This window comes from Anabrus simplex, chromosome 4 (genome assembly GCF_040414725.1).
Source record: "Anabrus simplex isolate iqAnaSimp1 chromosome 4, ASM4041472v1, whole genome shotgun sequence".
NCBI lineage: Eukaryota > Metazoa > Arthropoda > Insecta > Orthoptera > Tettigoniidae > Anabrus > Anabrus simplex.
The window spans coordinates 230843915-230857407 of NC_090268.1; the positions used below are offsets into that span (position 1 = coordinate 230843915).

At 36.5% G+C, this 13493-nt stretch overlaps 2 protein-coding genes across 5 annotated transcripts in view; one reads left to right on the forward strand and one right to left on the reverse strand.

Moving 5' to 3' along the window:
• The window catches only part of fok (fledgling of Klp38B), a 31014-nt gene extending 18858 nt beyond the window's left edge, over positions 1–12156 (forward strand). The window contains exon 2 of the mRNA XM_067145419.2: positions 10156–12156. Within this exon, the coding sequence (XP_067001520.1) occupies positions 10156–10385 (230 nt within the window). The 3' untranslated portion in view covers positions 10386–12156. The remainder of the gene's footprint in view (positions 1–10155) is intronic.
• neb (nebbish) overlaps positions 1–13493 on the reverse strand; it is a 468801-nt gene that overhangs the window by 279905 nt on the left and 175403 nt on the right. The window lies entirely within an intron of this gene.

Sequence of the window (13493 nt, forward strand, 5' to 3'; positions counted from 1 at the left end):
TTACTCTTACACATTGGTATGGGATTTTCTTTTTGTTTCATGTCATAAACATTTCATTCTTGGCTATGTTGAATTACAGAGTTTCAGGAACAATTTTTGTCACGTGTAGGCCTACAGAACTTCTATTGATTGACTTGTTTATGGTGATGAAAGAATCTGTAGTTTGAGAATGTACTTCGTGTTATTTACAGTAACTTATATACAGTCTACACTTATTTCTTCTACTGATTTCACCCATGAGTACTGCTAATATTGCACAGTAATTTCGAATCGAAAGTTTATGTAAAAGAGAAGGTATAATATCCGACATAACTTTTCCGTATTGAAATTGTTGCGAATGGAATTAAAAGCAAAACACACAAATGTATGATTCGGTTATCAATGATTTGCAAAAATATTCAGTTTTTAACTTTAGTGAAGCAGTTTTGTTGGCAATAACGAAAGTAATTTACTGAAGCAAAATAGTGGAAGATAATGGGCTCGAATCCCACTGTAGGCAACTCATAACATGGCTTTCCATGGTTTCCCATTTTCACACCAATAATGCTACTTGCTTTACGTCCCACTAACTACTTTTACGGTTTTCGGAGACGCCGAGGTGCCGGAAATTTGTCCCACAGGAGTTCTTTTACGTGCCAGTAAATCTACCGACACGAGGCTGACATATTTGAGCACCTTCAAATACCACCGGACTGAGCCAGGATCGAACCTGCCAAGTCTGAGCCACTCAGCCCTGCTTTGCACTTGCCTTGAATCAGCCCAATGTTAAATAATGGAAGGTGCTTAGGATAACGTGATATACAGCCCTATATACTTGATGTGTGTGAGGTAGACTGTTGTGATAATCTATGCAGTTATAATGGCTGATATGGTCTACTTTTGTAATTCAGGATAAAGTTAGTAACTTACGTTAAAACATCTAGAGCTGAAGTGAGAAACCATTTCTATAACGTCTGGGAGTGGGATTACAATCTCCTCCGTACGTAACTCTTGTACAGTGTAATGTAGATTCCCCCCCCCCCCACTTTTCAATCTCCCATTAAAAATCACGTTTTCCTTTTCTTCTTTCTCACCAGGTGTGCACTGCACTTCACACTGAAAAACAACACACTGACCAGGCGTCCTAAGACAATCAGTAATTAAACGATGAAACATGTATAGTTATCTACGAATTTTCCTCGTAAGAATACGGTTTATGAGGTTCTTGACAGGAGCCTATATACATATTCTTCAATTTTCGCGCCAATATTGCATGTCACTCATATGCGGTGGGTTTTATTAATTAGGAATTATTGCTGCAATCTACAGCAGATCCCAGCCCACAGAGGAATGCAGTACAATACAAGAATCTCCAAAATGGAGAGAATTAGAGGTTGGCAATTACTCTCTGAACTTTATAGTACTAAACCTAAATGACCGAGAGCGACGCCTGCAAAGAAGCAGCATCCGAGTGGCACCCATTTGGGATGGGGGGCAGGGACAATGACTGTGCTAAAGAACTTCAGCCTGTCAGGTTACTGTCGCCGCTATACGATGGGAAGTTTGGTGTCAACAAATCTTTGTTGTTACACCCTCTTTTAAATTACAAGTTTTGGTATCACCTGCAGGGTGTTTTCGTTAGTTGTCTTATGACTTTCATGTCTTTGTAAAACATATGTACCATGTTTCATGGTCTTCACCAAGTGCATGGGAAATTATTTACTAAGAAGGCTGCAGAAATTTAAGGTGTTCGTCTAAATTGTAAGAGATACAATAAGGTGTGAGAGACTTCACTCTTGCTTCTGTTGATAACGATTACTGAAATAAAAAAGTGCAGAAGGAAAATAAATCTAATATCTCGAATAATAAGTAAGAACTTGGGCTAACGAGAAGCAGGCAAGCTCAGTGACAAAGTAGAGGATCGTCCAGAAAGTCACTGAGTACTGAGGACACTTGGTGCAGTTCTAGAATTCTTCGGAGTTTCCAACTTCCGAAGTATGCTGTCTGTGTAAAAAGATAGTTGCAGGCTTTCCTCTCATGCATAAGATAATGAGATCGAATTCCGGCACAGTCGATCAACATTTAAGAGTTTTCAGAAACGCTTCCGAGAGCAAGATTGTATAATTCCATTAGCAGTTAAAGCGATATTAATTCACTAGTAATAATCCTCGACAGGTGTAATCCGTTACTTTAGTTCAGGATGCACGATGTAGAGGTAGGCTATAAGCACCCTGCAACAGAAGGCAGGCAAACATCCTAGTGGCATAAAGGTTTAGGAATCAGCAACTTCGTTTACCCTAAGAGAACATTTTACGTACCGGTATCCCTTTCCTCGTTCTTAGATTTGATCCTTGAACTTTCATCGAAATCTCGAGTTAGTCCATATGACAATGTCAAGAGCACGTTCAAAAAAAAAAAAAGGATAGTAAGTTTACAGCGGAGCGGCGCTTGTTCGTGCCAAAGTAGAGAGCATTCGTAAAAATGCCGAGACAATTTCCATCGTATGGAATTCAGCTGAATCTGACACACACGGTACGTGACTTACGAACATATTCGACCTTTACGTTAGACTACCGTACCTACAACTCTATATTCACTCTAGGTAAAAAAGATTTGTAAATATCGGTATAGCAGCGAGCCTTTTTAATAGTATTTAGTTATATCCATATTCTTCCTATATAAGCTCGCAAACAACTTGAAATATCTGCATTTGACGCCAGAGTTGGGCAGATGCCTTTACCACCAATTAAAGGTACTTTAATATTTTAATATACAGTGCTTAACGAAATTACTTTTGGAAACAAATGTAAATATTACACAACAGAGAATTCTTCGTGTCTATAAGAAGTAAGTTCGCGGAACAGGGCTCCGTGTGGTGTGCCTATAGAGTAAGGAGGTCCCTATTCCAGTGTATGATGTCAAGGTGAGCAATGCAAGTCTTTAGAGGATGTGGAAGGAATATTCTCAAAACTAAAGTAGATACGTATTAACAACGCTGCAATGACTTTAATGTATATATTACTAGCATGAAACTAAGTACTCTCCACCACAGATCTGGTAGACCGATACCCTTGAAGGTCCAGGATAGAGGAGAGAGTAAATGGAACGATTATTAAACAAATAATGTCTCCCAGATCGGATGTTTAGTAAAAATACCTACTAAAATCCGTGACCATCTCAAATCTAAAGTCTGGCAGTCCTAACAAATTGAATCTGGAGAACTGCAAATTCGAAGATATGTCTTCTCCTGTCTATTTAAAATATAAATGTCTCGGAATTAATTTTCGTCTTTCATGCCTTAAACATACAACGGTCAGCTGTGCTGGACAACTGTTTTGGCTCCTATCTACTGAGTTTAAGGTGACGAATCAAAACTGTTGAGTGTAAAGTTCCAGCATTCTGGATTTTCTTATACCCATTAGTAAACTAATGTTAAAAAAAAAAAAAGACAACCTATGTTTTCGAGGGTCTTCGAGAAAAATCTGAATACAAACAAATGATTTTGATTAGCAATTGCTTGGATTTAAAAATATCGAATTACGAATGCAATTTTTATAGATGATATTTTCATAACCTATTAATAAAAAAACAGGTATACCACAGAAAATACAAGTCAGTTTTAACAGAAGGTAAGACTTCGGAGCTCAATCACACAATAGTAGTGTGTAATCCCTTTTCTGAGAGACTTCGTGGAAAAACTGAAAAACACACAACTCTTTAATAATAATGTTATTGGCTTAACGTCCCACTAACTACTTTAACGATTTTCGGAAACGCCAAGGTGCCGGAATTTAGTCCCGCATGAGTTCTTATACGTGCCAGTAGATCTACCGACACGAGGCTGACGTATTTGAGCATCTTCAAATACCACCGGACTGAGCTAGGATCGAACCTGCCAAGTTGGCATCAGAAGGCCAGCGTATCAACTGTCTGAGCCACTCAGCTCGGCACAACTATTTAGTTATCATCAATTATTTGGACTGAAAAATATAGAATCATAAATGGATTTTTATAGACAGTTTTACGTACTGTATTTTTTTTTTTAAAGCAATAGGTATAGAACATGCAGCCGCAATGCTCTAGTCACGAATAAGCGATTGTAAGGGGGGGGGGGGGGCAGTGAAATGTTCATACATACACAAGACTTAACGTTGAAAAGTATAATACATAATGAAAATTACGAAAACTATGTACCATAATGGAATTTTATAGAAGACTGACTGAATGTGACCCAACAACTCTGTTATCTGTTTAGTTTTGTTCTTCAGCACTAATCTGCACACAAAGCCATTCTTTTCCGTATTATTACGCATTAGCGAAGAATTACAGCTGCTTCTCCTTATCAAGAGTAGGCCTATCCCGTATTTAGATAACCAGAGGTTGCACCTGCTTCGGCTGAACTTCGTATCTTGCAAAAAGAACTATACTATATCAAGCGATGCATATGGAGCTTTATTTCACAGTTAAGTCTTTCATGAGAATTATTTGGCGTCGTATTTTACACATATTTTATTTAACAAATACCGAACATGTACATTTCGGTGCGGGAACAGTCAGTGGAGATTTGCTCAAGTAATTAAAATGGATTTCCAGTGTGTCCAGCCTTTTAACAGCAGGCCTAATCGAGAACATGTTGAACAATCAGAAATCTCTCCCCCGGATTTTGGATCTTTATTTGAAAATAATATTGAAAGCTGTGCATCTACTTCAGGTTAAGAAGACTTAACTTTGATGTTCAGCCAAGAAAATCGTGCAGTCTCTCACACCTAATTAAGGCCTATGTGGAATTGGAAATGCATCTTTCAATTGGTCTTTCTTTCCCATCATGTAGGTAGTGAGCAATCATAGGTCTATTAATCACAAATACTAGTGAAGGTTATCATTCACTGTTTATTCTTACCACTAGGGGTGTGATAGCCAAGTGGCATTGTCACTGGTTTCTAACCACTGTGATGCATAAAGGATTTTTAAATTGACACATAATGCCTTAGTGGTTCGAATTCCTTGTAAAACTAGAGGTCCCATATAAGTCAGGTAAAATTACAACCTTGCTTGAATGCTTTTACTTTTGAGTTTATGCCATGTGAAACAAGAAAAGCTGCAGGGAAGCTTCACATATCAAGACTGCTCCACTTTCTCAGAAGTGAACCAAAACTGGTCACAAAAGTTCTAAAAATGCATTAAGGAAAATTTCCACATGAACTTCAGGTCCATTTGTTCCCCAAAATATGTTTGAATGAGATAATCTTTTCCAGTGTAATTTAGCATCAAATATCTTTGGACTCCAAGTAACTAAACAGTTAACTGTACATAGTCTTATAATAAATACTACCAAATGGTTTCCGGTAATCTGACTATGTCATATAGATTTGAGGCGCTCGGGGCTAGATAAAGGTAAGCCACATTGAGGAAATTTTACAGGAGAGCCATATGGAGGTTCAAAAAATTCCATGAATCAGGTGATGGACATAAGAGATATGTTTATTGAATGATAAGGTACTATATACATTAAGGTATTATTGTAACATGAAATAGAACCTTTTTAACTAATGTACATAGTATAAAAAACATTAATACACATGATTTTGTGGCTTGTCATTGTCTATCACCAAAGTTTCAGTGCCAACATTTGGCTTTACTGATCACCGATCACGTCACCCTCACCGTCATCTAAGAAACTGCCATCAATTAATTTAGGTTCCTCAACCTGCTCTGTGGTTCCGTACTGAATCAGAGATAAATAATATCCATGATGCACCGCAGGTATGTAGGGAAGCTGGTCCATGACGTCAGACAGTTTCATATGCCGTATAGGAATGGGCCTACGATTTTTTTTGTGTTAAGGTTGCAATCCACGATGTCTGTGTAGGACAGCCATGCTTCTTGACAATTTCACAGAAGTCTCCGTGAACAGTGTACTCTTCACCCTTAAAAAAAATAATGACCATCTTACGTGTTTATGAAACATATCGTATTGCTAATTTAATATTAATTCGATATTCTGTGCCGGCTCTCCTAAATAATAATATTAATTATTATTATTATTATTTAATTAAAGTAATTATTTTTCTAATATTTTTAATTCTGGTTAATAGCTATGTTTAAGTGCATACCCGATTACACCGGCGATTATATTTAGCCCTTTTACTCAACTCCGGTGTTTACTGCCACCATTGATGCCTTCAATTCTTAGCAGGTGAGATGGGCTCCTCTCTAACAAGGGGAGCTAAGTCTTCATCCTTGCAGAAGAAAAAAGAATAAAAAACGAATAGCATGAACCTATGAAACTGCACTGAACAATACAGCAATTCAACAGCTGTATAATGGCAAGCCACAATAACCCCTATAGTAGTCACTTAGTGATGCCATCTTAGTCCAACAGTCGTTTATGGTTACTTGGCTCCTTATACTTCCATTAAATATTAGTGTTATCTTGCAGTACTACATGTACTGCATTGTCATGATAAGCCACATTGTCATATGCTATAATATGGCATGCCACATAAGAACATGTTGATCCTTACCTCTGATGTTGATGAGATATCACATGGATTTGGCTGATAATCCATATCTACAACACTGTCATTGCATAAGGATTCACTCTCAAGACAATTGGCTTCCGTCTCGGTTCCAAAATGTATTTTTCATCGAAATAACAGCTCACACTGTTTCCTCTGCAAGACGCCATATTGCTGCGGCTTACCATACTAAAGCAGAAAAATGACATGCTGTGCCTTGGTGCAATACATAACAACAGAGCATGTGCTGCCATCTCTTGGTTTCTTCAAATAGCACTCTGCCAGTGGCTTGCCATCCTCTAGCAGATACGGAATGCGTACAAATCTAAATATTGCTCAATGTGTGGCTTACCATTATCTAGCCCTGAGCGCCTCATTTGTTATCAAGACATATCAATAACCACTGTTTGAAATGGTCATATTCGGCACACATTCAATTATTTAGTCTCTGTGATAACTTTTTCAGTTAAATTACATAGTGCACCTAAAAGAAAATTCACCACTCATTTTCAAACAAGGATACTGTAGACCAGTAACACCCTATGTTGTCCTGGCTGTGTGCTATATTCTGGATTGAGGTCAGGGCAAACAGATGGGCAGGGGAAGTTAAGTGCAACACATTCTTATCAAGCTACCAACTAGCCATTTGTGTCTTATGAGCTTGCTAAGAGCTACATTCCTTGTCATAAAAAGGTATACTACTACTACTACTACTACTACTACTACTACTCCTCCTCCTCTTCCTCTACAGAACTTTCTCTTCACATACTGCAGCCAATGCTTTTATTCTACAGAAATGGAGTTGTCTGGTGTTCTCACTCCTCAACACAACTGAAGCAGGATACAGTGCCATTTGAAGCCTTGGAGCCTTTAGTATTAGAGAGCTTCTAGCAAACGTCCTGTCATGTGGACAGATGTAGTCTTCCTCAACAAAAAAGTATTTTTATTAATATACAGAATATGATCGTGCCAATTCACCATGTAATGCTTAAGTAGGTGCATTGCTTTTAATTAACCTTTGAGGAAGTGGTCTTTCATTCTAAGGTGAGCCACACCCACACCTAATTGTCTTCATAATTTTTTCTCTGATATCGATGTCATAAGTCAGTTAATTGAAAATGGTACATGTTCTCTAACGTGACATCTACTCCTTCCCGATGAGACAGATGGCACCACATGTACTTATGGATTGCTAAAGCATTTCTTTCAATCTAAAACTTGCTTTGTATGCTCTCTGCCTATAAGATAAGAAGACTTGGGTAAAAAAAGATGGAGATGCAAGGCTGATGATTCTACTATCTTTTAAATGGTACTACAAAAAGATTTATGATTTTCCCTACATGACTCTCCGATTGGAGTCAACGTACATGATTATAACATGTTTGGATTCTTATCCTTCGAACTCCAGGTATTTGTTTAAATTTCCTTTCCCCTGGCTTGCCACAGTTATGCTAGGTTAGTGTACTAAGTGATCCCTGTTCTGTATTTTGTTCTTTATGTTTATTGTGGCAGACCTATTTACGTGTCTTCCCTTTTTCTTCATGTTTACTTGATATATACTCGTTCCTACATAGGGACGAAAGGTAACACTGATCCTTTTTGATAGGTATGTGCATGCGCGCGTGCGAGATGGGGTTGTTTGTGGATTCTCTAGTGCCGTATAAACATGGTTAAGGACTGGACAGGGTTGTTGCAATTACTTCAGGTACAAGTGGGGTTGGATCAGTTCACCAATGTGTGATTGTAACCTGGAAGAACAGACGATTGAGCACCTGGTCCAACGCTGTCCTCTTCATCCGTACCCTAGCATTCCTGCCGATTTGTTTGCTCTCACATCCGGTTTAAGTGAATGGCTGAGAAGGATGGACTTTCAAGTTTGATTTTGCCTTGTATATATATTGTATAAAATAAATAAATAAATAAATAAATAAATAAATAAATAAATAAATAAATAAATAAATAAATAAATAAATAAATAAATAAATAAATAAATAAATAAATAAATAGATAGATAAATAGATAGATAGATAGGCTGTAGTCCTGCTTCAGAACAAAACCCTCTTCCAGTAAGTTGAGTTCCATATTGAACTGCATTTCTTGATAGTATGTGTTGGTACTGCTCCTTCCTCAAGATACTTCCACTCTCATCAACGTGGAACCACAGTGCTATATCCCCACACTTCACACCTGATGTTAGGCAGCTTTCTAGCATGCTTTCTCCTGGACGGCAGCAGACATGCAAATGACTATTTGATCCAAACTTCTCAAATTTTGACACATCAGTTTACAGCATACATTCCCACTGGTCAATGGTCCAATCCGTGGGTTGTCTGACTCCCTTAAGTCTCTGAGATTTATGAGGCTTTTTGGCAGATACACATTCACACAATCCAACATCACATAATTCATATTTCACAGCCGACACCGACACTGGTTATTTTCTAATACTGTTGATTTCAGCGCTGATGTTCACAGTTGTAAGCCTTCTGTTGCGCTTGCTTAAGATCACATGTTCATCTTCAGCATTGTTCTTCTAGGATATCTACTACATACTCAGTCCTGGTGAGTGCCTGACTGTCTCTTGTCTTCACTTCAAAGCAAAACGAATGCCGAATTCAGAAATCCCTAATTATGAAGCAATCTAACGGTCTGACCAACCATCTTGTAGGGATCCACCATAGCATGCTTTTCTTCACTTATGCTAGCATTTTTTCCCATTCCTGCAGTGAGTATTTATCTTAAAAAAATTGTAGCAGTACTCAAGAGAAGTTGGTGTTGGAAAATAGTCTAAATAAACTGACATATTCCAAAAGGAGGAAAAATAGCTTATATTATAGCTAACAATAGTTCCCGTAACAAAAGATGATTTCTAAGACAAAGATAGTCTTAAGATTTGTAAACGTAACAGAATGCAGGCTCAACTTTGGTGTACATAGAATGAAGATAATTTCAAGAATATACAAAAAATTTCAGTGGCAAGTTTGAACGTATGTACGTATGTGCCTACATTCGGTATCTAATTTTTTTAAAATCCCAAAATGACTAAGTTACTATGACGTTTAAGACACCTTTTACAATAATTATGATCTGCAACTTTGAATATGTTGTAGTTTCTCAATATCTAGTTAACCCTTTCCAATTCCATTTTCTGTTTATCCTTAGATGTGTATGTCCTGTATACACTTTCTAATAGCACATTACTTCTTTTTCTTTCTTTGTTTTTTAAGTAGAGCTGCCACAAATATTTTCCACCTGATTTTGTTATCTGACCTATCATCCTCATTTCTGACATTTTCAAGTGGCATCATTATTTGAATGCTCACATTCATGCAAAAAGTTTACATACAGTGAGCATTTGAAAGAATAGAGGAAATTCCAGATTTGGGGCACAATGCATCCAGAGTTCTTGATAATATTTACTAATTCTGTGATACTTTTGTTCTTAAAAAAAAAAAAAACTTCCTGACTGATGAAAATTTCCTCATTTACCACAATTTTAGAAGGATGGCAAAAGTGTGAATACTGCATGGGTACTTCCTTTTTAAGAAAATATCTAATTCAATATTTGACATTAAAAAGATATTCCTTTCTTTCAATGTTTCTAGCACAGAAGATCATTTACATTATTATTATTATTATTATTATTTTCTCTGTGCAGGAAGGTTCTATGGAGGAAATAAGAAACCCAAAGAAAAGTGCTCTGATGGAAAAGGTGGCAAGGATTCTTGCCCAATCTGTCAGGAACGCCAGCGCCGACCACTAGCTACATACATCCGCAGTAAGTCCCGTCAGGATCGCAAAGAGGACAGCAGCATAAAGGAGGAGTTTGAAGGAGCAGAAGAAAGAGACAGCACTGAAGAAAATAATGATAGTCACGAGAAAAAGTGAAGAATAAACTATTTCAATGTTATTGTGAACATTTGCTGTATATATGTATATATTGATAGACCATATGAAGAGAACATTCCAAATTGATGAACGTTAAAAGAGACTAGAGAACTTGCAGTTAATTTATTTTGGATTTTCATTACAGCATGAAGTTAAAGTGCATGTGCTACTGATGTGCCAAGAATAGATAAAATTGACACAGTATATACAGAAAAGAAGTGTGTTAGCTTACTATATATACATATCTTCCTTCTTTCAGAATAACTAAAACAAATAATCCCACTAAGAGTTTACTCAATATTTTTATCAACTCTCTTGAGTGGAATGAATAGTTTTACTAACTGGAGTGTTTGATATCCAGTAGGGTAGCTATTTGGAATGTAGCAGTTTAGACCTACTGTTCCCTATAAAGGGGTTGTATGTTAAGTCTTAGCTTCTTAGTTACTATAGCTCTGACAAATATTAATTTAAAGGATAAAAATATTTTCTAAGAGCTATGAACTCATTAAAACTATTGGTTGTTCAGTTTAAATTATAATGTGACTACAATTTTATAATGGGGATAATTCCACTTAATCAATACTACTTGTTACAAGTACAATGTATTTATATTAGAAATACACCATCTGTAAGACTGGTTTTGATCTACAATCGATCACCCCCAGCTGCTTGAGAACATGAGATAGCATATACAAATCCTTGAACATCATTGTGTATGTTCATGTAAATACATTACTGTTTTGATTTTCTTTGCAGCCTCTATCTGTGTTTCATATTTCCACATCTGAGGTTCACTCAGCCTACACTAAAAATGAGTACCAGGTTAATTTCCAGGGGCACGCGTGGCCAGCTAAACCACTTAATCCCACTTAGTTTCGAGGTTACTAATAGTGGATTGCTTTACCTTCCACTCCTGCAGAGGCCTTCATGGTCTGTACAGACAGCAGGAGGAAATTGTAAGTGATATTTATCACTTTCCTTTTCTTGAAATGGGTGTATTCTTACAATTAGAAAATTTCTTACACTTGACACCAGATAGTTGAATTAAAAATAATTACTAAACACAAATATCACAGGGTATTTGCTTTAAATCACAATATTTAACTTTGTTTTGCTTTTTGGTATGACAAAATAGCAAAATCAAGTTTAATTTGCATTTTAGGAATGTGTGAAACATGAAACTCTCGAACCTTCCACACACAGAGATATATGAGAAAATAAAATTCTAAATACCCTCTGTCAGTTTCCTTACATGTCTAAATTTATACGACAGGTATATAATTGTATATTTGAAATATCTGACATCCTTCTCCAGGTAACCTACATGCCAAATGAGGATATGAGATATTACTTTCCTCTTCGCAGCATAAATCCTAGTCATTTAATTTCTCTGCTGAATTAGAATTGAGATTTGACTTCAAGTAAAGGATAAACCATGGATGAACTACACTAAAATTGAAGTCTAAACAAACAAAAGCTAAGACTGAACTTAAAAGAAAGTGCAAATTGATATCAGTTTTTATACTTTACAAACAATGTAATTAAAATAATATAGTTGTAAGTTTTATAAAATATTTATAAGCTTTATTGTTATTTCTGTAAATGTTGTCACTGAATCTGTATAACAGTCATGAAGGTGTATGATAAATGCTAGATTTTTATACTTGAAATATGAATTATTTGTACTGGTAATAAATAATCAAACTAGAATTTAAGATTATTAAATATATAACACTATTGATTTGAATAAATTTTACTTTCCTATCTCTCATTTACCAATTCATACATATACTTTGACATCTTTCAGCAAGTTTGAAGTCTAAGTACCCTGGAATATCCAGCCATAGTATACAAGGATGTGGAAACCTTTTTTTTTAATATCTGACAAACCATAACTTATTAAGCAGCCAAGTTAATTTTGTTCTAAACAGAAAGAGAACCATGAGGGGAGCCAACCTCCTGAATTATTGACTACTTCTCTTGACTTGTCAATACAATTCTATGGCTTGATTAACAAATAAATACCATAGGAAATATTCTGCCCATTCCATGGGACAGATCAGTGACAAAACATTTGAGCAGCTACCTTGCAGGAAACTTAACGCAAAACCTAGAGCCACAGAAAACCATCACTCCATTCTAATGGAACACAAGAAAGCTGATGGACAGGAATCTAAACAAGACATAAAAATTAACAGAATTGTATTTATAAGTAAGGAGAACAAGCAAACACATGGCTCTCAATGTCTGTTGATGATTACCTTCTTGATAGAGCATGGAAGCAGAAACAAGCTCATTGGGGGTTGAAGAGATGGATGCAGAAGAACTGGGATTAATCAGATCACCACGTCCCACCAACTACGTTTTACAGTTCTCGGAGACACCAGGGTGCCGGAATTTTGTCCAGCAGGAGTTCTTTTACATGCCAGTAACTCTATTGACATGGGGCTGATGTATTTCAGTACCTTCAGATACCACTGGACTGAGCCACGATCGAACCTGCCAAGTTGGACTCAGAAGGCCAGCACTCTACCGTCTAAGCTATTCAGCCTGGCTTGATCAGGAGAGAGTCCATTTATGTGAAAATAGCCCTATGTGAAGATGCGGGGATTGTTGTCTTTTTGTGTTTCCATGGTTGTCTTTGTCTCCTTTCGCTATGGTTCTCTTTTCCCACACTGATCTATCATCTAATTATATTTCTTCTTTCTATATATAACTGTAATTGTGTTAATATATTACTCACAGTCCCAGAAAAAGAAAAAAAAGAAAGAAAGAAACTGGCAGAGCTCATTTGAACTAACAAGTAAATTTTGCACTAGTGTTCTACAGCAATAGTGGCCCTAATCACCTCTTATGTAGGGTGAAATAACATAATTCAAAGAAAAAACAAATTTATCTCAGAAATCTATGACTTGTACTGCATAGCAATAGTGGCAGTCTGTTCATCTATTACGTAGGGTGAAATAATATAATTCAAAGAAAAAATCAGTTCATTTCAGAAATCTATGACGTGTACTGTACAATACTAAACTTGGTGTATTGTTAGATAACATTCATTCAAGGATATGTTGTAGATAGAAATTTGCAAGAATCAGTTCCAAAACTGGA